This window comes from Neocloeon triangulifer, unplaced genomic scaffold (genome assembly GCF_031216515.1).
Source record: "Neocloeon triangulifer isolate White Clay Creek 2 clone unplaced genomic scaffold, ASM3121651v1 ptg000008l, whole genome shotgun sequence".
In the NCBI taxonomy this organism is placed as follows: Eukaryota; Metazoa; Arthropoda; class Insecta; order Ephemeroptera; family Baetidae; genus Neocloeon; species Neocloeon triangulifer.
The window spans coordinates 1-23583 of NW_026775550.1; the positions used below are offsets into that span (position 1 = coordinate 1).

Below are 23583 nucleotides of genomic sequence, written 5' to 3' on the forward strand. Positions count from 1 at the left end.
GGATATCAGCCCAATATTTCCAATAATATTAATTTAACAGCAACCTTAAAATTAAGTCGTGCACATCGGCTTTATAGCCATTGAGAGGCCTATATAAATTCAATTTCTAAATATCTCGCTTCGACGATGAAATATAACAATAATATATGTTTTTTTTACATATTTATTCTATTTTGAAGACCGTTTAGTTGATATTAGCCCAATATTTCCAATAATATAAATTTAATAGTAACCTTAAAATTACGTTGTGCATATCAGCTTTATAGCCATTGAGAGGCCTATATAAAATCAAATTCTAAATATCTCGCTTCGACGATGAAATATAACAATAATATATGTTTTTTTCGCAAATTGATTCTATTTTGAAGACCGTTTAGTTGATATCAGCCCTATATTTCAAACAATATTAATTTAATTGCAACCTTAAAATTACGTCATGCACATTGGCTTTATAGCCATTGAGAGGCCTATATAAATTCAATTTCTAAATATTTCACTTCGACGATAAAATATAACAATAATATATATTTTTTTCGCAAATTTATTCTATTTTTAAGACCGCTTAGTTGTTATCAGCGCAATATTTCAAACAATATTAATTTAATTGCAATCTTAAAATTACGTTGTGCACATCAGCTATATAGCCATTGAGAGGCCTATATTTATTGAAATTCTATATATCTCGCTTCGGCGAAGAAATATAACAATAATATATGTTTTTTTCGCAAATTTATTCTATTTTGAGGATCGTTTAGTTGATATTAGCCCAATATTTCCAACAATATTAATTTAATTGCAATCTTAAAATTACGTCGTGCACATCAGCTATATAGCCATTGAGAGGCCTATATTAATTGTTATTCTATATATCTCGCTTCGGCGAAGAAATATAACAATAATATATGTTTTTTTCGCAAATTGATTCTATTTTTAAGACCGTTTAGTTGATATTAGCACAATATTTCCAACAATATTAATTTAACAGCAACCTTAAAATTAAGTCGTGCACTTCGGCTTTATAGCCATTGAGAGGCCTATATAAAATCAAATTCTAAATATCTCGCTTCGACGATGAAATGTAACAATAATATATGTTTTTTTCACAAATTTATTCTATTTTGAAGACCGTTTAGTTGATATTAGCCCAATATTTCCAACAATATTAATTTAATTGCATTCTTAAAATTACGTCGTGCACATCAGCTATATAGCCATTGAGAGGCCTATATTAATTGTTATTCTATATATCTCGCTTCGGCGAAGAAATATAACAATAATATATGTTTTTTTCGCAAATTGATTCTATTTTTAAGACCGTTTAGTTGATATTAGCACAATATTTCCAACAATATTAATTTAACAGCAACCTTAAAATTAAGTCGTGCACTTCGGCTTTATAGCCATTGAGAGGCCTATATAAAATCAAATTCTAAATATCTCGCTTCGACGATGAAATGTAACAATAATATATGTTTTTTTCACAAATTTATTCTATTTTGAAGACCGTTTAGTTGATATTAGCCCAATATTTCCAACAATATTAATTTAATTGCAATCTTAAAATTACGTCGTGCACATCAGCTATATAGCCATTGAGAGGCCTATATTAATTGTTATTCTATATATCTCGCTTCGGCGAAGAAATATAACAATAATATATGTTTTTTTCACAAATTTATTCTATTTTGAAGACCGTTTAGTTGATATTAGCCCAATATTTCCAACAATATTAATTTAATTGCAATCTTAAAATTACGTCGTGCACATCAGCTATATAGCCATTGAGAGGCCTATATTAATTGTTATTCTATATATCTCGCTTCGGCAAAGAAATATAACAATAATATATGTTTTTTTCGCAAATTTATTCTATTTTTAAGACCGTTTAGTTGATATTAGCCCAATATTTCCAACAATATTAATTTAACAGCAACCTTATAATTAAGTCGTGCACCTCGGCTTTATAGCCATTGAGAGGCCTATATAAAATCAAATTCTAAATATCTCGCTTCGACGATGAAATATAACAATAATATATGTTTTTTTCGCAAATTTATTCTATTTTTAAGACCGTTTAGTTGATATTAGCCCAATATTTCCAACAATATTAATTTAACAGCAACCTTAAAATTAAGTCGTGACATTCGGCTTTATAGCCATTGAGAGGCCTATATAAATTCAATTTCTAAATATCTCACTTCGACGGTGAAATATAACAATAATATATGTTTTTTTTACAAATTTATTCTATTTTGAAGACCGTTTAATTGATATCAGCGCAATATTTCCAAAAATATTAATTTAATAGCAACCTTAAAATTAAGTCGTGCACTTCGACTTTATAAACATTGAGAGGCCTATATAAAATCAAATTCTAAATATCTCGCTTCGACGATGAAATATAACAATAATATATGTTTTTTTGTTTCAAATTTATTCTATTTTGAAGACCGTTTAATTGATATCAGCGCAATATTTCCAAAAATATTAATTTAACAGCAACCTTAAAATTAAGTCGTGCACTTCGACTTTATAAACATTGAGAGGCCTATATAAAATCAAATTCTAAATATCTCGCTTCGACGATGAAATATAACAATAATATATGTTTTTTTCGCAAATTGATTCTATTTTGAAGACCGTTTAGTTGATATTAGCCCAATATTTCCAACAATATTAATTTAACAGCAACCTTAAAATTACGTTGTGCATATCAGCTTTATAGCCATTGAGAGGCCTATATAAATTCAATTTCTAAATATTTCACTTCGACGATAAAATATAACAATAATATATGTTTTTTTCGCAAATTTATTCTATTTTTAAGACCGTTTAGTTGTTATCAGCGCAATATTTCAAACATTATTAATTTAATTGCAATCTTAAAATTTCGTCGTGCACATCAGCTATATAGCCATTGCGAGGCCTATATTTATTGAAATTCTATATATCTCGCTTCGGCGAAGAAATATAACAAAAATATATGTTTTTTTCGCAAATTTATTCTATTTTTAAGTCCGTTTAGTTGTTATCAGCGCAATATTTCCAATAATATTAATTTAACAGCAACCTTTAAATTAAGTCGTGCACTTCGGCTTTATAGCCATTGAGAGGCCTATATTAATTGAAATTCTATATATCTCGCTTCGACGATGAAATATAACAATAATATATGTTTTTTTCGCAAATTTATTCTATTTTTAAGACCGTTTAGCTGTTATCAGCGCAATATTTCAAACAATATTAATTTAATTGCAATCTTAAAATTACATCGTGCACATTGGCTTTATAGCCATTGAGAGGCCTATATTTATTGAAATTCTATATATCTCGCTTCGGCAAAGAAATATAACAATAATATATGTTTTTTTCGCAAATTTATTCTATTTTTGAGACCGTTTTGTTGTTATCAGCGCAATATTTCCAACAATATTAATTTAACAGCAACCTTAAAATTACGTTGTGCACATCGGCTTTATAGCCATTGAGAGGCCTATATAAAATAAATTCTAAAAACCTCGCTTCGACGATGAAATATAACAATAATATATGTTTTTTTTCGCAAATTCATTCTATTTTTAAGACCGTTTAGTTGATATTAGCCCAATATTTCCAACAATATTAATTTAACAGCAACCTTAAAATTAAGTCGTGCACTTCGACTTTATAAACATTGAGAGGCCTATATAAAATCAAATTCTAAATATCTCGCTTCGACGATGAAATATAACAATAATATGTTTTTTTTTTCGCAAATTTATTCTATTTTGAAAACCGTTTAGTTGATATCAGCCCAATATTTCCAATAATATTAATTTAACAGCAACCTTAAAATTAAGTCGTGCACATCGGCTTTATAGCCATTGAGAGGCCTATATAAATTCAATTTCTAAATATCTCGCTTCGACGATGAAATATAACAATAATATATGTTTTTTTTACATATTTATTCTATTTTGAAGACCGTTTAGTTGATATTAGCCCAATATTTCCAATAATATAAATTTAATAGCAACCTTAAAATTACGTTGTGCATATCAGCTTTATAGCCATTGAGAGGCCTATATAAATTCAATTTCTAAATATTTCACTTCGACGATAAAATATAACAATAATATATGTTTTTTTCGCAAATTTATTCTATTTTTAAGACCGTTTAGTTGTTATCAGCGCAATATTTCAAACATTATTAATTTAATTGCAATCTTAAAATTTCGTCGTGCACATCAGCTATATAGCCATTGCGAGGCCTATATTTATTGAAATTCTATATATCTCGCTTCGGCAAAGAAATATAACAATAATATATGTTTTTTTCGCAAATTTATTCTATTTTGAGGACCGTTTATTTAATATTAGCCAAATATTTCAAACAATATTAATTTAATTGCATTCTTAAAATTTCGTCGTGCACATTGGCTTTATAGCCATTGAGAGGCCTATATTTATTGAATTTCTATATATCTCGCTTCGGCAAAGAAATATAACAATAATATATGTTTTTTTCGCAAATTTATTCTATTTTTAAGACCGTTTAGTTGATATCAGCGCAATATTTCCAACAATATTAATTTAACAGCAACCTTAAATTTAAGTCGTGCACTTCGGCTTTATAGCCATTGAGAGGCCTATATAAAATCAAATTCTAAATATCTCGCTTCGACGATGAAATATAACAATAATATATGTTTTTTTCGCAAATTTATTCTATTTTTAAGACCGTTTAGTTGTTATCAGCGCAATATTTCAAACTATATTAATTTAATTGCAATCTTAAAATTTCGTCGTGCACATCAGCTATATAGCCATTGAGAGGCCTATATTAATTGAAATTCTATATATCTCGCTTCGGCGAAGAAATATAACAATAATATATATTTTTTTCGCAAATTTATTCTATTTTTAAGACCGTTTTGTTGTTATCAGCGCAATATTTCCAACAATATTAATTTAACAGCAACCTTAAAATTAAGTCGTGCACTTCGGCTTTATAGCCATTGAGAGGCCTATATAAAATCAAATTCTAAATATCTCGCTTTGACGATGAAATATAACAATAATATATGTTTTTTTCGCAAATTTATTCTATTTTTAAGACCGTTTAGTTGTTATCAGCGCAATATTTCCAACAATATTAATTTAACAGCAACCTTAAAATTAATTCGTGCACTTCGGCTTTATAGCCATTGAGAGGCCTATATAAAATAAATTCTAAAAACCTCGCTTCGACGATGAAATATAACAATAATATATGTTTTTTTTTTTAAAATTTATTCAATTTTGAAGACCGTTTAGTTGATATTAGCCCAATATTTCCAACAATATTAATTTAACAGCAACCTTAAAATTATGTCGTGCACTTCGGCTTTATAGCCATTGAGAGGCCTATATTATTTATAATTCTATATATCTCGCTTCGGCGAAGAAATATAACAATAATATATGTTTTTTTCGCAAATTTATTCTATTTTTAAGACCGTTTAGTTGTTATCAGCGCAATATTTCAAACAATATTAATTTAATTGCAATCTTAAAATTACATCGTGCACATTGGCTTTATAGCCATTGAGAGGCCTATATTTATTGAATTTTTATATATCTCGCTTCGGCAAAGAAATATAACAATAATATATGTTTTTTTCGCAAATTTATTCTATTTTTAAGACCGTTTAGTTGTTATCAGCGCAATATTTCAAACATTATTAATTTAATTGCAATCTTAAAATTTCGTCGTGCACATCAGCTATATAGCCATTGCGAGGCCTATATTTATTGAAATTCTATATATCTCGCTTCGGCAAAGAAATATAACAATAATATATGTTTTTTTTCGCAAATTTATTCTATTTTGAGGACCGTTTATTTAATATTAGCCAAATATTTCAAACAATATTAATTTAATTGCATTCTTAAAATTTCGTCGTGCACATCAGCTATATAGCCATTGCGAGGCCTATATTTATTGAAATTCTATATATATCGCTTCAGTAAAGAAATATGACAATAATATATGTTTTTTTCGCAAATTTAATCTATTTTTAAGACCGTTTAGTTGTTATCAGCGCAATATTTCAAACAATATTAATTTAATTGCAATCTTAAAATTACATCGTGCACATTGGCTTTATAGCCATTGAGAGGCCTATATTATTTATAATTCTATATATCTCGCTTCGGCGAAGAAATATAACAATAATATATGTTTTTTTCGCAAATTTATTCTATTTTTAAGACCGTTTAGTTGTTATCAGCGCAATATTTCAAACAATATTAATTTAATTGCAATCTTAAAATTACATCGTGCACATTGGCTTTATAGCCATTGAGAGGCCTATATTTATTGAAATTCTATATATCTCGCTTCGGCAAAGAAATATAACAATAATATATGTTTTTTTCGCAAATTTATTCTATTTTTAAGACCGTTTAGTTGTTATCAGCGCAATATTTCAAACATTATTAATTTAATTGCAATCTTAAAATTTCGTCGTGCACATCAGCTATATAGCCATTGCGAGGCCTATATTTATTGAAATTCTATATATCTCGCTTCGGCAAAGAAATATAACAATAATATATGTTTTTTTCGCAAATTTATTCTATTTTGAGGACCGTTTATTTAATATTAGCCAAATATTTCAAACAATATTAATTTAATTGCATTCTTAAAATTTCGTCGTGCACATTGGCTTTATAGCCATTGAGAGGCCTATATTTATTGAATTTCTATATATCTCGCTTCGGCAAAGAAATATAACAATAATATATGTTTTTTTCGCAAATTTATTCTATTTTTAAGACCGTTTAGTTGATATCAGCGCAATATTTCCAACAATATTAATTTAACAGCAACCTTAAATTTAAGTCGTGCACTTCGGCTTTATAGCCATTGAGAGGCCTATATAAATTCAATTTCTAAATATCTCGCTTCGACGGTGAAATATAACAATAATATATGTTTTTTTTTCAAATTTATTCTATTTTGAAGACCGTTTAATTGATATCAGCGCAATATTTCCAAAAATATTAATTTAACAGCAACCTTAAAATTAAGTCGTGCACTTCGACTTTATAAACATTGAGAGGCCTATATAAAATCAAATTCTAAATATCTCGCTTCGACGATGAAATATAACAATAATATGTTTTTTTTTTCGCAAATTTATTCTATTTTGAAAACCGTTTAGTTGATATCAGCCCAATATTTCCAATAATATTAATTTAACAGCAACCTTAAAATTAAGTCGTGCACATCGGCTTTATAGCCATTGAGAGGCCTATATAAATTCAATTTCTAAATATCTCGCTTCGACGATGAAATATAACAATAATATATGTTTTTTTTACATATTTATTCTATTTTGAAGACCGTTTAGTAGATATTAGCCCAATATTTCCAATAATATAAATTTAATAGCAACCTTAAAATTACGTTGTGCATATCAGCTTTATAGCCATTGAGAGGCCTATATAAATTCAATTTCTAAATATTTCACTTCGACGATAAAATATAACAATAATATATGTTTTTTTCGCAAATTTATTCTATTTTTAAGACCGTTTAGTTTTTATCAGCGCAATATTTCAAACATTATTAATTTAATTGCAATCTTAAAATTTCGTCGTGCACATCAGCTATATAGCCATTGCGAGGCCTATATTTATTGAAATTCTATATATCTCGCTTCGGCAAAGAAATATAACAATAATATATGTTTTTTTCGCAAATTTATTCTATTTTGAGGACCGTTTATTTAATATTAGCCAAATATTTCAAACAATATTAATTTAATTGCATTCTTAAAATTTCGTCGTGCACATCAGCTATATAGCCATTGCGAGGCCTATATTTATTGAAATTCTATATATATCGCTTCAGTAAAGAAATATGACAATAATATATGTTTTTTTCGCAAATTTATTCTATTTTTAAGACCGTTTAGTTGTTATCAGCGCAATATTTCAAACAATATTAATTTAATTGCATTCTTAAAATTACATCGTGCACATCAGCTATATAGCCATTGAGAGGCCTATATTTATTGAAATTCTATATATCTCGCTTCGGCAAAGAAATATAACAATAATATATGTTTTTTTCGCAAATTTATTCTATTTTGAGGACCGTTTAGTTGATATTAGCCAAATATTTCAAACAATATTATTTTAATTGCCAACCTTAAAATTACGTCGTGCACATCAGCTATATAGCCATTGCGAGGCTTATATTAATTGAAATTCTATATATCTCGCTTCGGCAAAGAAATATAACTATAAATATATATATTTTTCGCAATTTATTTCTATTTTTTAGTTGATATCAGCCCAAATTTTCCAACATTATTAATTTAATTCCAACTTGAAATTTAGGTCATGAACATTTGCTTACTGAGCCATTGAGAGGCTTATATTCATTTGATTTCTAATTTTCCCTCTATGGCAAATAATTATAATAGTAATATCTTCAATTTTCACTAGTTTTAGCACTGCTGGAGAGCAAAGTTGTTGGCGATAAATTTCTCGTTCCCTCTCTCTCTCATCACCCAACTATCCAAGCCGACTAATGCATCACGTGGTCAATTTCACTTTTCGTCTCTGTATAGATGCAACACACCGACCTGGTACAAAAGTACATAAACTTGGTCTCGTTATGCCACTGGAGAAAACAAATAAATTCACCCCGGTGCAAAGAACAACAAGCAATTTATCACGCCGGTGGTCTGAAAAAAGTTTTTCAAGTACGTTCGCCGCAACATCTTTCATGCACTATCGCACCCCAACATCCATCAGTTTTTTTTTCTCGGTTACAACAATGGGTATATTTTGTGTTTGCGATAGGTTGTACAATATGAATGTATACCTGTGTGCGCTTACCGAGTTTTCTTCACTCTTTTCAGTCTGATTACCCTCCCGCAGAAATTTCGTCAGCAATTTTCCGGCGACGGATTTATTTGAAAAATGCCACTACCAGCATCGCCCGCCAGCCTTTCTCCGGAGAAACCAACTCGGTCCTTAACTCTTTTTTTGCGTCGAGCGAGAGAGCGGGTGGCTTTTTGTTTTCCCCGCTGGATCGAGGGAGTCGCTCTCGCTGGCAGCCCCTTTATAAATCTTGTGAGAACTTGAACGGCTGATATTCTTGCACACAGAGAGAGAGAGAAAGAACACAATGGCCGCTTTAATTAAATAGCAGATGTATGAGAGAGAGCGCGGAGCTAGTAAAAGGCGGAAAGGACAGACCGAGAAAGAGTAAGTTGGTTCGCACAAGAGCAGGACAGAGACGCCGAGTCTGCGGATTAGCTGCGCGAGAAGCGGGCGTTCTATCTTTTAACTTCTGCCACTGACACTACTGACACACGCAGTTTTACATCTGTGTAAAGGGCACGTTAGTTATTATATTTACCATCGGAAACTTTCAAATTAAATAAAATCGTGGTTAGAGCAATAAAATATGCGTTTTTTTAATGCGCTTTTTATTCTTTCAGAACTTCATTTGATGTGCATGATTTCAGAACACACTGGAATTCAAATTTCCTCTCAATACCAAACGGTAGTTGAACTAGTTTCCTGCATTTGTATGCATTTTACGTCCTGTTGGCAATTAAATTTCTACGTACGTTTTTTTCAATGACGTCAGCACTTTTCCAGTTAATTAACGTATTGTGAAATTGATGGCGCCGCTCCGATCTCTTTTTGTGAAACGGGTTTCTAATTGAAAAAAGAAGTATTCCGCCTTTATAAAAAAAATATTTACAATATGTCATGGTAGCGCATAAGAAGAACGCGAGAAAGAAAAGGGCTGCGATTATGATTTTTACGATTCACATGAAGTGATAAGCTTATTTGGATGAAGCAGCGCAAATTTCTTTATTTAATGTTGATTAATTCTTTAGTATGTACCACTCTCTCACAAGTAAAATGAATTGAATTTAATTAATTTTATTTTTTATATTTCCTCTCAATACACAGCCTTGAACAAACTAGTTTCCATATTTTAATTGCACTGGCTTTTTCCATATCCTGTTCATAAAATTTCCATGACATTTTTAATTTTCGTTTTCAAAATTCAACATTCAGTTCACATATCAATCTGTGAGACGAAATGAGGTTGTCAACTGTGTTATTCCTAGCATGCTTCACCCTCTTGGTACAAATTTTCCATTTCTCTTAAGTGATATTGTCCACTTCGTCAAATTAAATCACAGATGTTTCATTTTTTGGAGGGCCGTAAACTCCAAAAGAAGAAAAGTGAGGACTTGAGAAAAATTATTTAAAGAATTGATTAGAATTTTTTTACACAGCAAGGAAAACATTACGAAGGAAGATGATTATTATAAAATGCTGCGGTGCAATAAGATGCACTGCTGGTAAAATTGTTTTTAATTCAACTCGCAAAACAAAAGCATCCACGGCAAAAACATTTCCGCAAAATTACCAAACCAGCTCAAGCTTAGCAGATGACTCAAATTTGGCTTCACCTCCAATTGCTCCAAATGAAAAAACGGCAAGTGGCAGTGATTTGCAACCAGCCACTGGCGGACTGGAAATCAGTGGGGACCCAACTAGTATTACCGAGGGCACGCAATTGCTACCATCAACTCAAGAAAGTAGCTCATTTCCATCTCCAATTGCTGGAAATTCAAACGCAATTGGTTGGATTTGAATTTTTTTTTTAAAATATACTTTTTAATTTAAAATTAGAAAATATGAATTTATTGCACGATCAAGATATGTTTGTTTCTAAGTTTCAGATGAACTTGCCACTAATAATGAAATTACGGAATCTCCTACCGTGACAACTTATTCTATAACGAACGTGATAGACTTTGGCCAGACAAGTCAATCCTTTGTGACTCAGTTGTCATCAACTTTAACACCTTCCTGGACAGCATTATCAATAATAACGCCATCCTCCACTGACGCACGTTCATTTCCAACCAACTTACTTTCAGCTTCAACCACTTCAACACAAATTCCGACGACAAAAACATTAGGACCGGTGGATATAATTTTCATAATTGTAATCCTAAAATATATGAAATATATAATTAAAATTTAGCCTACATGTGGTCAAATATGCGGAAATTTTAAATGCGAATTTTTGGTTTGTTAATTTTATAGTTTATAAATATTATATGAGTATTAATGAAAAAAATTTAAAGACAGATGAGGTACAAAAAATGCAAAACGGGCAAAGTATTGCTTTATTTTTTAATTAATTAACATTAAAGGTAAAAATATTTTATAACAATTAGATTATGTAGCAGGAAACTTCCTAAAGTCTTGCGGCAGAAAGTATTTCATAAGCGGCAAAAAAGTGAGCTTTTGAGAGTACACATTTATGTATTTTGAATTCAAAATATTAGGCGACACTGGCAGATGCCAGGGCGTCCTGTTGTGCTCACAAAATGCAATTGCTGAGCGTCAGATCTGCCGATGAGCACAAATGTGTTCAATTATTAAACAGTATAATTTTTCCCAATATTAAAATTATTTTTTCTATAATTTTTTTGAACAGGCAATTTAAAAGTATCCGCAATATCTTATTGGACGAGTGGCTTCAGCGACTCCAATTGTGGTCTTTGGTGTTTTAATGGAAACAGCACGTTTGCTAAAGACATGTTCTGGCTTCGGAATAAACCAATTGATGCCGTCTATGAAAAATGCGTTGCTTTCGAAATGAATTTAGGGACCAATAAAAGTGGCCTCGTGTTGGCAGATTGCAGAGCATCTAATTACTATATTTGTGAAGTAATGAAAAAATTCAATTCAATCCATAGCTCCATGCATTCAATAATAAAAATTAAAATGAATTCCAGACCGCCGAGATCTCATGTCCGACGGAGACAACAGAGAAAAACGCAAGCAATAACTTTATGTAATTTTTGAAAATAATGCGATTTAAATCTATAAATCAGAGGTCAATTTTCAACTCTGGGGGTCATTTAATTGGTATCAAATTAATTTAAAAAAAGTAATTTCATATAGTTAATTTATTTGATTAAATAACAGATTCCACAATTTATGGCACTTGGATTAACTCGGAAAAATCAACATTCTTTCTTGGAAAGGCGTTAGTAAGTAACAAAAATAACATTAGCCAATTTTGTTGGACCTTTATGTAAGGTCACATGGCGTGAAAGCTTCACTCAGTGTGCACAATTTGGTTTGAGTCCTCTTTCGCTGGAATCGATTGATGATTTTGACACTTTAAATAATTCGATGAAAAGTGAGATACATGTAAAAAGAACTTTAAATTTCAATTCATAATACAATCACAGGTTGGAGGTCATACCTGAGATTTTGGACTTTGGGCACAAGGAGCGACTTCTCTAGTTTAAGTCCTCTTTGGTGCAATACCAGGGCTGCAGTACCTAGTTGGCCGACGGAAATTATCAACCTTAGCAACAAAACGCTCAACGGATTATTTGATTGCATCGTTTTTAGAGCTAATAAAAGCATGTCCAATATTACAGTGCAATATTTCCCGCTGCTTGCACTTGCAAACTGCAGCCAAAAGTATGGGCTGGCGTGCAAAGTACCGAATTAGAAATAAATTGTTTCTTCAAAAATTAAAATTTAAAAACATTTAAGGGGCCGCTCACTCCCAAGCCTTCTATTCGAGAAAGATGTCCTTTGCAGCTATTAAAAAATGTGAATTTATTGTATTCAAATTAAATTTTCTGTATAGATTATTCTGCAGGCGTCACTCTATGAAAACAACACTGGGACTCTGAAATGTATAATGTATTAATTTATTTTGTTTTGGATCAGAAATTAACTTCCTATCTATAATTAGATGCTGGTAATTACGGTAGATGGGTGCAGAAGTGCGACAAATTTTATGTTTTCAGCTTTGTAACAAAAAACTTCACGGTAAACCTAATTAAACAATTATTCTTTTGTCCAATTTCAAAATCGTCAGCAATCTCTCTCATGGGATGCAGCGAAAGCCTCATGTGAAAACATTGGATACAAACTGTTTACAATTGACACTATATTAGATCCAAAGATGACCTGCGTCAAGGACTTTTTCAAAGACAATCCACTGTCTTATAATAGGAATCACTGGATATCTGGAATGTTCTTGGACTCTCCAGAAAAAATGAAATACATGTGGTGCTCGAATTATGAAACGGTGAATTTGAATTCAAGCTACTGGGGCGTTGGGAATCCACCGACCGCAAAAGAGGACACATGTCTCAGCATTGTTTTTCTCCCAAATAGAGACCCGTATGTCGAGGCAATACCGTGCAAATCAAATTTGTCCTACATCTGCGAAGTAAAAAAATATTTTTCAAGGAATCTAGAAATAATTTCAATTAATTTCCAGGCCGACGACATGAAATCCACCACTTTTGCTCTATCCAAAAACGCCGAATGCAAGAAATTATTTAATGTCACTGATGGTGTTTAAAAAATCATTCCAAATTACATGAATAAAACAAAAAATTATTTCTCAGCTGACATTGATAATGTCCTCCTCAATTTAAATTATACACTTAATATGAAGGTAATTTTTCTTCTTTCTCTTTGTATTTAATTCAATTGCATTTATTTTTGTTAGTGTTACTTCAAATGCATGGGAGAGAGCTTAAAACTTGTTAGTTAATGAAATTTGGAAATGTTAATTTTTTATAATATAATTTGTCATAAGGTGAGCCTAAATGGCATTTTCATGGACGACGCCTTTTACAGACTCATTGAAAGCGTTTTGGACGCGGACGATGATACTACGGGGAGCTACGACAGTTTCAAAACTTGCCAGGATGGCGTGGCAGCACAAAAGGGTTGCGAGGCATTAGCAAGTTTTTTTAAATGCAGCGTGCAAAAGGCGCCAGCGATTGTTGCAAAAATTGTGAAGGAAAGCGCTTCAGATCCAACAGTGAATTTTGAATATGAGAAATGTTATTAAAATGGTAAAATTTGATTTTTAAATTTGTAGAGCAAAAATCCAGTTTCCTGCCTGCAATCTAATTGTTCAACATTTGATGATGCATATAAATGCACAGTAAATGTAAGTTAAATTAAAAATACTAAATTCTTTTTAACTCTGAAGTATTGGATAGCAAACAGCAATCGCTATGCTCACCAATGGCGTTGGTAAAATTGAGGTTGTCCATAATGGAATAAAATTAAAAAATTTACCATATAGATCCAGGCGGATTTCAGTATTTGGTAAATGCATGTGGCCGACGTTATGCATTGTCTCGTTCCTTTGTAAGTTTGTAGCTTCCGCTTGATGAAATATTTTTCTCAATACATTATTTTCTAGGAATTAACTTTTCAGTCGGTTATTCAAAAATGTTGTGAAGTCAACATGACTCTTGCATATTTTGACACATTTGAAGATTTTAAATGTTTCCTAGCGGCCGATACTGGTATATTTTTATACAAAAATCAGCAAATCTTCTAGAAAAAAAATACTTCAGCTCTAGGCATATCTAAATCGCCAGGTGGGTATATCATAGCCGCGACCAACATTGACTGTTCCCCTATGCACGCGTGGTGCCCTGGGAAAAATCCGGTTGAAAGATTTCTGTGGAAAAGTCGGCCTTCCTTTGATCCTCAAACTTATCGATGTGTTAAGGTTATGAAGGACACGAGTGATTCGACTTTATTGAAGATTGAGCTCGAGGAAGCACCTTGCTCAGGAAGCTCATCATATATTTGCGTGTCAAAGTAAACCACAACCACTGAAAAATGAAAAATTGTTTGGAATTTGAAGTTTTATGTTCACAACTCGATTTTCTTGGCTGATTTCAAGTTTGTAGCTGATAAAATAGGAAATGAGATGCCATAAAAACTGATTAACAAAAATTTTACAGACAGAATCAATTTTAAATTTTTATGCATAATTAGAATGAGATTAATTTCAATCGATAAAATAAAAATAATATTCTATTGGTACCATATATACTAGTATTTTGCTTAAAACTAGGACTCATACATATTTACAATAATTTTTGAGCATTCAAATTTCAAGGATGTTATAAAATTATTCCAAATTTGCACAGATCTCTTGGAAAAGTTTGAGATAAATTTTAGGAACATATAATAAATTTTAAATATTTAAGCATTAAAGGTTTTTTTCCAAAGTGAAAATAAATTTTGATTCACAACAACTTTTTATTGATTTTCCCCATTATTTTCATCCCTGAAAGATAATTGGCATAGAAGAGAAAAGTTTTCTTCTGTTCAGACGAAGAAAAAGAAAGCTTCATAGAGAGTGAGCCTGTCCGGTGTATTAATACAAACAGCCGTGGTCGCAGAAAACCTCTATAATGAGGGCTTTGCAGTGAATAGCACGTCATTAAAATTAACTCGTCAAGCGTCCGTGTGCAGGAAAAGTTGTAGGAGGCCGAGCTGCTTTTCAGGTACACTGACTGCAGCTCTCACACACACACGCTGCACAAAGAAGTGGCATCGTTACCTGCTGGCGAATCAATATTCATCCCTCCCTCGACGAGAGCTGCACTACTTTCCCAAGTTTGCATCCCCCACGTGTGTGTGTCAGTCGGTTATACGAAAAGGAGAGTTTGGCAAAAATCTGGCTGCTTCATTGGAAAGAGATTTACGGCCGAAAATAGTTTTCAAATTTATTGCCGTGCGCACCTCGGCGGATATTTTATTATTATTCCGCGCGGCGGACGGACTAACGAACCAACCCGCAACTCTCAAAAGTATGGTGTGTGTGCAGGGTGAAAATTAATTTCTCGCGCGGCTCCCCAAAGTGCGTGTGTATTCGCATACCGGTGCGGTGTTTTGCCCAATCAGGGAGGTACACGAAAATTAGATTCTCGCGGCTGGAATTTGCCGAGTAAACCAATTCGCCGGCAATTGCCGCCCACGCGAATTTAAGACACATGGGGCTCGTGCGTCACCCCCGCATACCCGGCGCCTCACTTGTTTATCGGTATGCAAAATACGCCCCGAGCACAACAGATCGCGGGTTAATTAGTTTTGCGGATGTTCACATTTTTAGTCTCGTATATATTTATTATTACACTTCAATTTCTCCTGGAAGATGTCCTTAAGAAAATAAAAATTAATTGAATGGAAATAAAACAGTTGAGTAAAAGGTGATATGAAGAAATACAGTCTAAATTTAAGGGAAATTATTGATTGAATAATAAAAAGTTTTTTAATCCTTAGTTGATATTAAATATTAATTATTGTTCCTTAAAAAATCAATCATTCAAAAATATTGTTACGTATTGGCATAAGTATTGTTTCTAAATTCAAATTTACATCTTGATTAAATTTAAATTTAATAATTAATAAATTTACATTTAATAATTATTAAATTTACAAACTGCTCTCCCCTTAGAATTTAAATTTTTTCTCTCTTCCTTGTTTAAAGTTGTTAATGCATTGCAAATTAACTTTTATTATTAGAACAAATTAATTTAAAAAGTTTTAAAATAAAATTATTGTAGGAAAATTTTATTTTACATATTAAGATTGCTAATTTTTTTTTATGAACTTGAAAATTTAATACGTCTTGCTATACTTACATCACCTATAACCGAATTTCAATTCACAGCAATTCATATCAACAAAATATAATTTTACAGATTTCACAAATTCATAGACTGTAATAATATTGTGGAAATTCTGTTTATATTTCAGTTGAATAGACATATACACACAACAATTATTGTTTTTGCTTTGAAATTTGTTTGCTTAATGTTAAACAAACGAAGGCTAAATGTAATGTAAATTTATGGAGCTCTTCTGTGTGAATGTTTTTCCACTACATAATTATTCGTGAATACCTGAGCAAAACTTTCTCAACTTTGCCAAATTAACCACACAAGCCCGATCTGCGCGGAAATTTATCCCAGTGAACCGAATCGGATCTGCTACTTTGGAGGAGACTCCGGTCGTCCCGAGAGTGCCATTAGCATAAAATAACTAAGGTGCAAGACGATTGCATTGGGGACGAGTGAAGGTTGGTGCAGAAGCGATCCGGCCGATGTGCTTCTCCGCCATTAAGTTAATTAATTAGCAAGCAGGTCTCCTACGGCCGCCACAGGTGCCCGTCTCTCTGCTCGCTAATGAATACAAATTCGCTCGCTCTCAGGACGTGATCTCCGTTTTGGCATGAAAGGGCGCCGCGCCTCGCTCCTTTGGCCAATCGCGGAAAAATTACTCTTTCTCTCTCTCTGGAGGCAGACAGCGAGGCAAATTGCTTTCTCCTCGCTCACTCTCTCACGTTATTTGTCTGCAGCGCGGGGCGAATTACAAAATGAAATGAATCACTCCCCAGATGCCTCTTCACCTGTGCCCCACGTGATGCCAACTCATTTTTCTGCGCTGCCTCTGCAAGTTTCAGTTTGGCCTCGAGGCGTGTCTTGTCAGAGAGTGGCTTCAACACCCTACGCTGAATTAAATTCAGCGTTGGAAATTCGTAAAAACTTAATCTTGACTTTTTCTTACGTTAATTCAATCTCATATTTGCAATTTTTATTTTAATTTTATCATGCTGGATATTAATTTGCAAAAGGCTTAAGTGTTCGAACTGTTAATTTCTTTTTTATCAGTTTTTTATAATATGCATTTTTTAAATTAATTTTCCTATATAACTATTTCAAAAGTTAAAAACCAAGATAAAGGTTTATCAAATTTGAGATTCTTGGCGATACTAAATTAGCGACGAGCAAAATTGTGTTCAAATTAATAATTACCTGGTGCCGCGGCTGGAACGATGGTCATCTTGAGAACGGCCTCTGCTTTTGTCGCTGCTCCGGGACTGACCCTGCTGATTTTTTAGAAAAATTTTATTCTGAGATCGAGATTTCTCAGATTTTGGATCTGACACTCAAAATCACAACATCACCTGTCTCTTTTTAAACAATCACTGACTCCACTCCCTCAATCCTCATTTTCTAATTTTTTTAATTGGCACCGATCACGATTCTCGATAAAATTGAACTGAATGCTTTTCAATTTTCCTTCCTCCTCTCGCGACACATCTCTCGGCGCCGTCCAGACCAGTCCAGACTTGTTCGCTGTCGTCTTCCATGGGATGAGCAGCAGCAGCCACCAAGCTTGCCTCGCCCCCTCCCCCTCGCTGGCCTCACACTCACAATCAGTCCAAGGTCCAAGATTGATGGTCGTGTATGTGATGTGTGTGGTGAATTCTTTGACTCTCTAGACTTGTTTCTGTGATATTTTCGGCTTAAAATTACAACTTTTACATTTCGGCATCGCGTTTTTGGGTCGCAATTTTTCATCAAAGCTTGCAGAGGCCCGAAAGTTTCGGCAGACCGGCGAAAACACAGTCCCGAAGCGATCGATCAAAATTAGCAAAATCTCACATGATTTTGAGGTATGCATACAGATTTATGTACATAATATTATTATGCAAACCTTAATTATGCATACATTTAAATATATATCCTCGACGATTTTTAGAGTAGAAAAGCGAATCTTTTCTAATTTCTATTTTCCAGTGCAAGGAAAGCTTCCCTCTGAAAATCCAAATTCCGTGGATGATGTCGGAGGATAGAAGTGTATAACAAAGGCGGCCAACAATCGGTGCTCGAGACTGCGAGAATCTCTTCATTTTATTTGCCATTGGTATGTTTATTCGTTTAATCTTTCTTCTCATGCATAATCTCTTACTGCCTTATGGGTAGCCACAGGATCGTCGTTAACTTCTTATTTGTTTGGTGAAACTCTAAAATGACAAAATTTTCTGTTTTCCTTAATTTTATTGAACATCTTTATTAAACTATGGTTGCATTTCAGTGGCAGTCTGTTGATCGCAGGATCCACAGCCGAGAAACCAAAATTTAGCCCTGGACCAGTAGGACTTTTTTGAAGACATCCCACCAATCTGGCGGGCAAACCAGTCATCACTATCAAGCAGCTTGAAAGATTTTCACCCTGGTCAAGACCAGTCAGCGCATGACCTTCACTCAAGGTAGGATTTTTGCACTGTTTATACCAAGTGAAGGGGTTTTGCCGCTGACGCCCAAAACAATTCAACATTATTTAACTTAAAAAATTAGGTTCTTTTCTTGTAAGCAGAAAGTTTTAATTGCAAGCGTTCAGCACTGTGAGGGATAAGCTGCATTCTAATGCATAAAATATTTGTTTTAAAGAAGCAAAATGTCACTTTTAATAATGGTCCACAAAGTTTGAGTTAGGAAGTGATAATCACTGGTCGTACGAAGCTGTTGTCCTATGTCAAAATTTAATATTTTAATTTTGTATCTTTCCTACATTTAAACACATAAAAAAATTAAGCTACTTTTAGTGTTTGCAAAGAAAAAAAAATCAATATACATAGTTTTACAATTTTTTTTGTCAAAATCTTTTTTTTTTAATTTTAAGTTTCTAGAATTGAAGGAAATGAGAAATTTTACAAAAAAATAAATGAAAAATAAACCAACTTCGAAGCCTTTGCCTTGTTTGAATATTGAAATTTATTTACGCACTTTATGTTTATGATATGAAATTAAATTGCATTTATAATTGCTTCAGCTTTACATTAATCTGGGAACCAAAGAAAGTAAACAGAGATATTTCACATAAAGCTGGAGATCATTAAATTTTGATTAAACCATCCATAAAAGCCACACTGGCCATTCCGAAGAGCGATATTATTCAGTTTTCAGCTCACATGGCGCACTACAAAAGTGACCATTAATAATTCATGAGGATTGTTTTCCTTTTCTGTCGGCGCTCGAGCGCGAATTCTCATTCAAATGTCCATCAGTTTTACGAGCGTCCATCAACCTGGTACATTTTATGCTGCCGAGCGGGTTGCATACAGCTGCACAGTCCGTGTCCATCTGCCGAGCATAAATCGCAACGCTTTTGCAATTTATTCGCTCGCGCGCGAGGAGCTTTTACACTCGCGACTCCCGTTTATGAATACAAATCATGTTTCCTCCCGTGCAATGGCAAAGTCGCCGCCGCCTGCATGCCAATTTTTTGCAAAAATATTTATTCTCCGTGCGACACAGCAAACAAAACAACATAAGACTTTTTGTTCCTAAGTAGAGGAGAGAGACACGCCAAATTGAAAAATCATCTTGAACTTGAGCCAACAAAGAGAATCTAAGGTTGGAGTATTTTAAACTGTACAGCAATTTCGAACTTTCTGAAGATTTTTATAAAAATTTGTAGAAAATTTCAGTCTCTTGAGAGTTAAATTCGTACGAGGGCGATGAGGAAAGTTTCCAAACAGGGTGGGAACTTTCCAGTTTTCATTGTTGTCCTCCCTCTTCCGTCTAAAATCCATCATCTGATAAATATTTTTTTTTTTCAAAAGAAACACGTACCATGTTTTCAAGGCAAAATCGTGAACAATCGGTCTCGGGAGCTGATTTGTTTGTTGGCCGTAGAATAATTTGCGCGCAGACCAGATAAATCTCGCGGGCGTGGAAGTTGCCAAAAAGAGATAGGGCTGCTGGCCGCGTGCAAAAAACTGCGAGCGGCGAAACGTCGGCGGCGCCGGTCGAGCTGACAATAAATTGTTTGTGCTAATTACAAGCTGTCATTAACATCACATAATTGCGTTCTGTCACCAGCCCGGGACTTAATTGCCGCTTTGTTGGTGCGGCTTTAGCTTTTGATTTACAGAGCGGCTTTTCGGAGGCGGGGGTCCAGTTTAAAAATCTGCAATTAAACGTGATCATTTTCTTTTTTCAACTTCCCACTTGTCGATAGAATTTGGTAGGCCGTGGGAGTAATTAAAATGACCAGAAAATCTAAATTAAATTAATTTGGAAACAAAATTTTCCATAAGAATATCAGTGAAAATCAAAGTGAGAAAAAAAATGAATGTCAACCAAGAAGATTAAAAAATAATAATATAAAATTTAGTAATAGTAATTATATTAATTTTCTTAATATAAAAACCTAATTGGTTTTTTTTTTTTTTTTTTTTTTTTTTTTTTTTTTAATAAAATAAGTTTTATAAATGCGTTTTGATTGTATGTTTCCGGCAAAAGATTAACAAAGAATTGTTAATTGAATAAATATTTAATTTTAAAAGCGGAATAATTAATCATTTCAAAGCTCTCAAAATTAAAATGCGCATATGCCTTTATTTCTCAATTAAATTGCTTGTAACCTACTTTGTTTATAGAAACTTAACGAATTTGAGGGATAAAGGGATAATAATTTCGACTTAATTGTGTAAAAAGTCCGAATGCCAGTTGTTTGTAGAGTAATGGCGCATTCCCAGAGAGAGCCACGGCGAAACATTGTTAAACAAGAATTTACGACTCGTCCGCAGCAATTGCAGGCAAATTAATCGTTTGGCGCGCACAATGTTCACGCGAGAGAAAACGGCGTCTGAAGCACGCGCGAAGGAATTCCAAACGATGAAATTGCTCACTTTGTATTATGGACGCCGGTCCATTCATCGCCATGAAATATCGCCCTGGAAAAGGTACTTTGGAATTGTTGCCTTTGGAGCTTGAAATAAACAAAACAAGTCCAAAATTCGAGTGCGAGTTTAATCATCCTTATTTTTGTGGAAATTCCACCTCCGGCTGCGCGTTCAATTTGCACTTGGCTTAATTGCCGAAGCAAAAGGAAATTGCTCTCTCAGTTATTTGATTAAATTTCCAGCCGTAATTGAACAATTTGGCTGGGCACAATATTATTCTGTGAGGTAATTGCGGCGCATTATCGCTCGCACCACCATCGCTCTCACAATCGACGCAAGATGAGCATGATAAACAAAATGCTAAAGAGAAGCCTCTGCGCTCATCACGATGATTATCAAGTTATCCAACGGTCTCTCTAATTTTTTTTTTGCTGCGGCTAAAGTGTGATGCACAATGGTGTCCTAATGCATTGTGATTGCCGTTGACTGGCTGTTTATACTAAAAATATATACTAAAGCTAGCGGACTGAAAAGGTCGCGACAGTTACTCGATGGGTCTTATGGAGCAATGACATTGATTTTGAAAAATAACGAACTGATTTGTTTTGACTGCACGTCACATTTTTCTTTCCTGACGAAACTGTGACATACGTTTCTAGGCAGCGGGGTGTAAATTATTTTTGATTTTATTTTTAATCTGCTTCAAAATAATACGTTTAAATGGGATTTTTTAAGACTGGAATCAATCTAATTAAAAGAAAATGAGACCTTAAGCGTAATTTGTGTGGACTTGCATTTATCCTTGTCACATTTCTCTTCTTTTTTGCTAAGATTTGTAAAATTTAATTACTAACATCAAGCAAAGATTTTTTTAAATAAATTACATTCCAAGGAAACGATTTGCTTCAAAGAAACATTACCTGGACTTGGTTATAGTTTAAAAGTTCGCATGTTACCTGAAAGGATATTAAGTAATTTCATTAGCTTTTCACAGGTCTATTCACATTTCTTTTCATACAAAGGCAAAAGGTATAATAATTTACCATTTACAAAAATTTGGAAAAAAGTTAAATACAAGAATTTCTCACATTTGCAAAAGGACAGCTTAAGAAACTAATAAACTATTACAAACTTAATTTTCAATTTTATTATCTATTTATTAAACAATTTATTTGCTTGCAAAAATTTTTATTTAATTTTAGTTCAATATTTCTTTTTTATAATTGCTTAAACTTAATTTAAAATGTTTTAAATCATTAAATGTATTTTATGTTCTTACATTTTGATGAAAAATTTGGTGTGAGACTGAAAAGTACAAAAATATTTTTTTTTTATTATTACAAATTTATAATAATTTTTAATGTCAGGAGTTATGGATTATGCCGCAAATTATTACTTAAAATGATTTAAATTGAGCGTTGTTAGTTGATATGGGCAGCGATTGCCTCTGTGATACATAAATCATTAAATATTATTTGCAACTAAAATGATGTCTTGAGAATAGCGCTTTTTGATCAATAACTCCGGATATTTCAAGTGTCCTAAACGTAACTCGGGCAAAGAGAATCGTAACCAATCCAACCAACTAGAGAATGGAATGGTGCAAAGCTGGAAATCCCTTGTAAAAGTTTGATTAAAAGTTAAGAAAGGTATGCAAATGCATCGAGAAGTTTCTGTGCGCCAATCAAAAGTTTGTCCGCCGCAGGATGAAGCCCAAGCTCACTCAATTAGGCACAATAATATCATTCCGCCGGTGAAGTGTCGTCCTCCTCGTTTGCTCGTCTTTGTCAGCAAGATGTGCAGAGAGTTGGTCGGTCTCAAATTGCGGTTGCTTAAAAGTGATTTAATTGCTCTGGTGACAAGAGCGGCGACGAAAAGCCTTGCAAAAAAGTTGGAGTGTATATTTGCGACTTCATAACAATATAATCCTTTGTACAAAACATGAGAAAAGAAACAGACAGTGAGTCGAGTGTGTGTGACTTTGCAGAATTTCCATTTCACTCTTGAATAATTTCATTACACACACAAACTTCTCGTGCCGACAAGCGCTTCATCACAACCACTTATACTGCAAAGAGCAACAAATCGTTTTGTTACTTAAAAACCGGCCAGTGGCGGATGCTGCACAAAAAAATCGATGAAATAATCAGCAAATATTATCAATGCTTGTTCTTGGAAAGAAATTGCCAACAAAAAATACAGGTCCTGGTCTCTTGAAATATCTTAATAGCTTA

At 33.0% G+C, this 23583-nt stretch overlaps 2 protein-coding genes and 1 long non-coding RNA gene across 4 annotated transcripts in view; all 3 read left to right on the top strand.

Moving 5' to 3' along the window:
• The first annotated feature begins 11921 nt into the window (after nt 1–11921).
• LOC132194905 (uncharacterized) lies at nt 11922–13974 on the top strand. The gene is made up of 10 exons (XM_059616497.1): nt 11922–11949; nt 12010–12074; nt 12124–12226; nt 12279–12535; nt 12592–12651; nt 12701–12737; nt 12797–12873; nt 12923–13279; nt 13655–13805; nt 13943–13974. The coding sequence occupies exons 3-10, from the start codon at nt 12220–12222 to the stop codon at nt 13972–13974; spliced, it is 978 nt and encodes a 325-aa protein (XP_059472480.1). The 5' UTR covers nt 11922–11949; nt 12010–12074; nt 12124–12219.
• Nucleotides 13975–14075: 101 nt separating this feature from the next.
• Nucleotides 14076–14787, top strand: LOC132194869 (uncharacterized). Its single transcript, XR_009441586.1, has 4 exons — nt 14076–14100; nt 14153–14217; nt 14273–14378; nt 14430–14787. It is a non-coding gene; the product is annotated as an uncharacterized LOC132194869 (long non-coding RNA).
• A 3110-nt stretch (nt 14788–17897) lies between these two features.
• Nucleotides 17898–23583, top strand: part of LOC132194852 (monocarboxylate transporter 2-like) — a 108971-nt gene continuing 103285 nt past the window's right edge. Inside the window, exons 1-3 of one of the 2 annotated variants that reach the window (XM_059616409.1) lie at nt 17898–18331; nt 18456–18582; nt 18754–18928. In XM_059616409.1, coding sequence (XP_059472392.1) covers nt 18913–18928 — 16 coding nt within the window. In that variant the 5' untranslated portion in view covers nt 17898–18331; nt 18456–18582; nt 18754–18912. The remainder of the gene's footprint in view (nt 18332–18455; nt 18583–18753; nt 18929–23583) is intronic. The other variant, XM_059616410.1, reaches the window with a different exon arrangement.

What these genes read in the sequence shown, in the direction of transcription:
- LOC132194905 (XM_059616497.1), top strand. An exon ending in ATTTGTCCTACATCTGCGAA is followed by an intron (nt 13,280 to 13,654) that starts GTAAAAAAATAT and finishes ATTTGTCATAAG; the next exon opens with GTGAGCCTAAATGGCATTTT. An exon ending in GGGTTGCGAGGCATTAGCAA is followed by an intron (nt 13,806 to 13,942) that starts GTTTTTTTAAAT and finishes TTAAATTTGTAG; the next exon opens with AGCAAAAATCCAGTTTCCTG.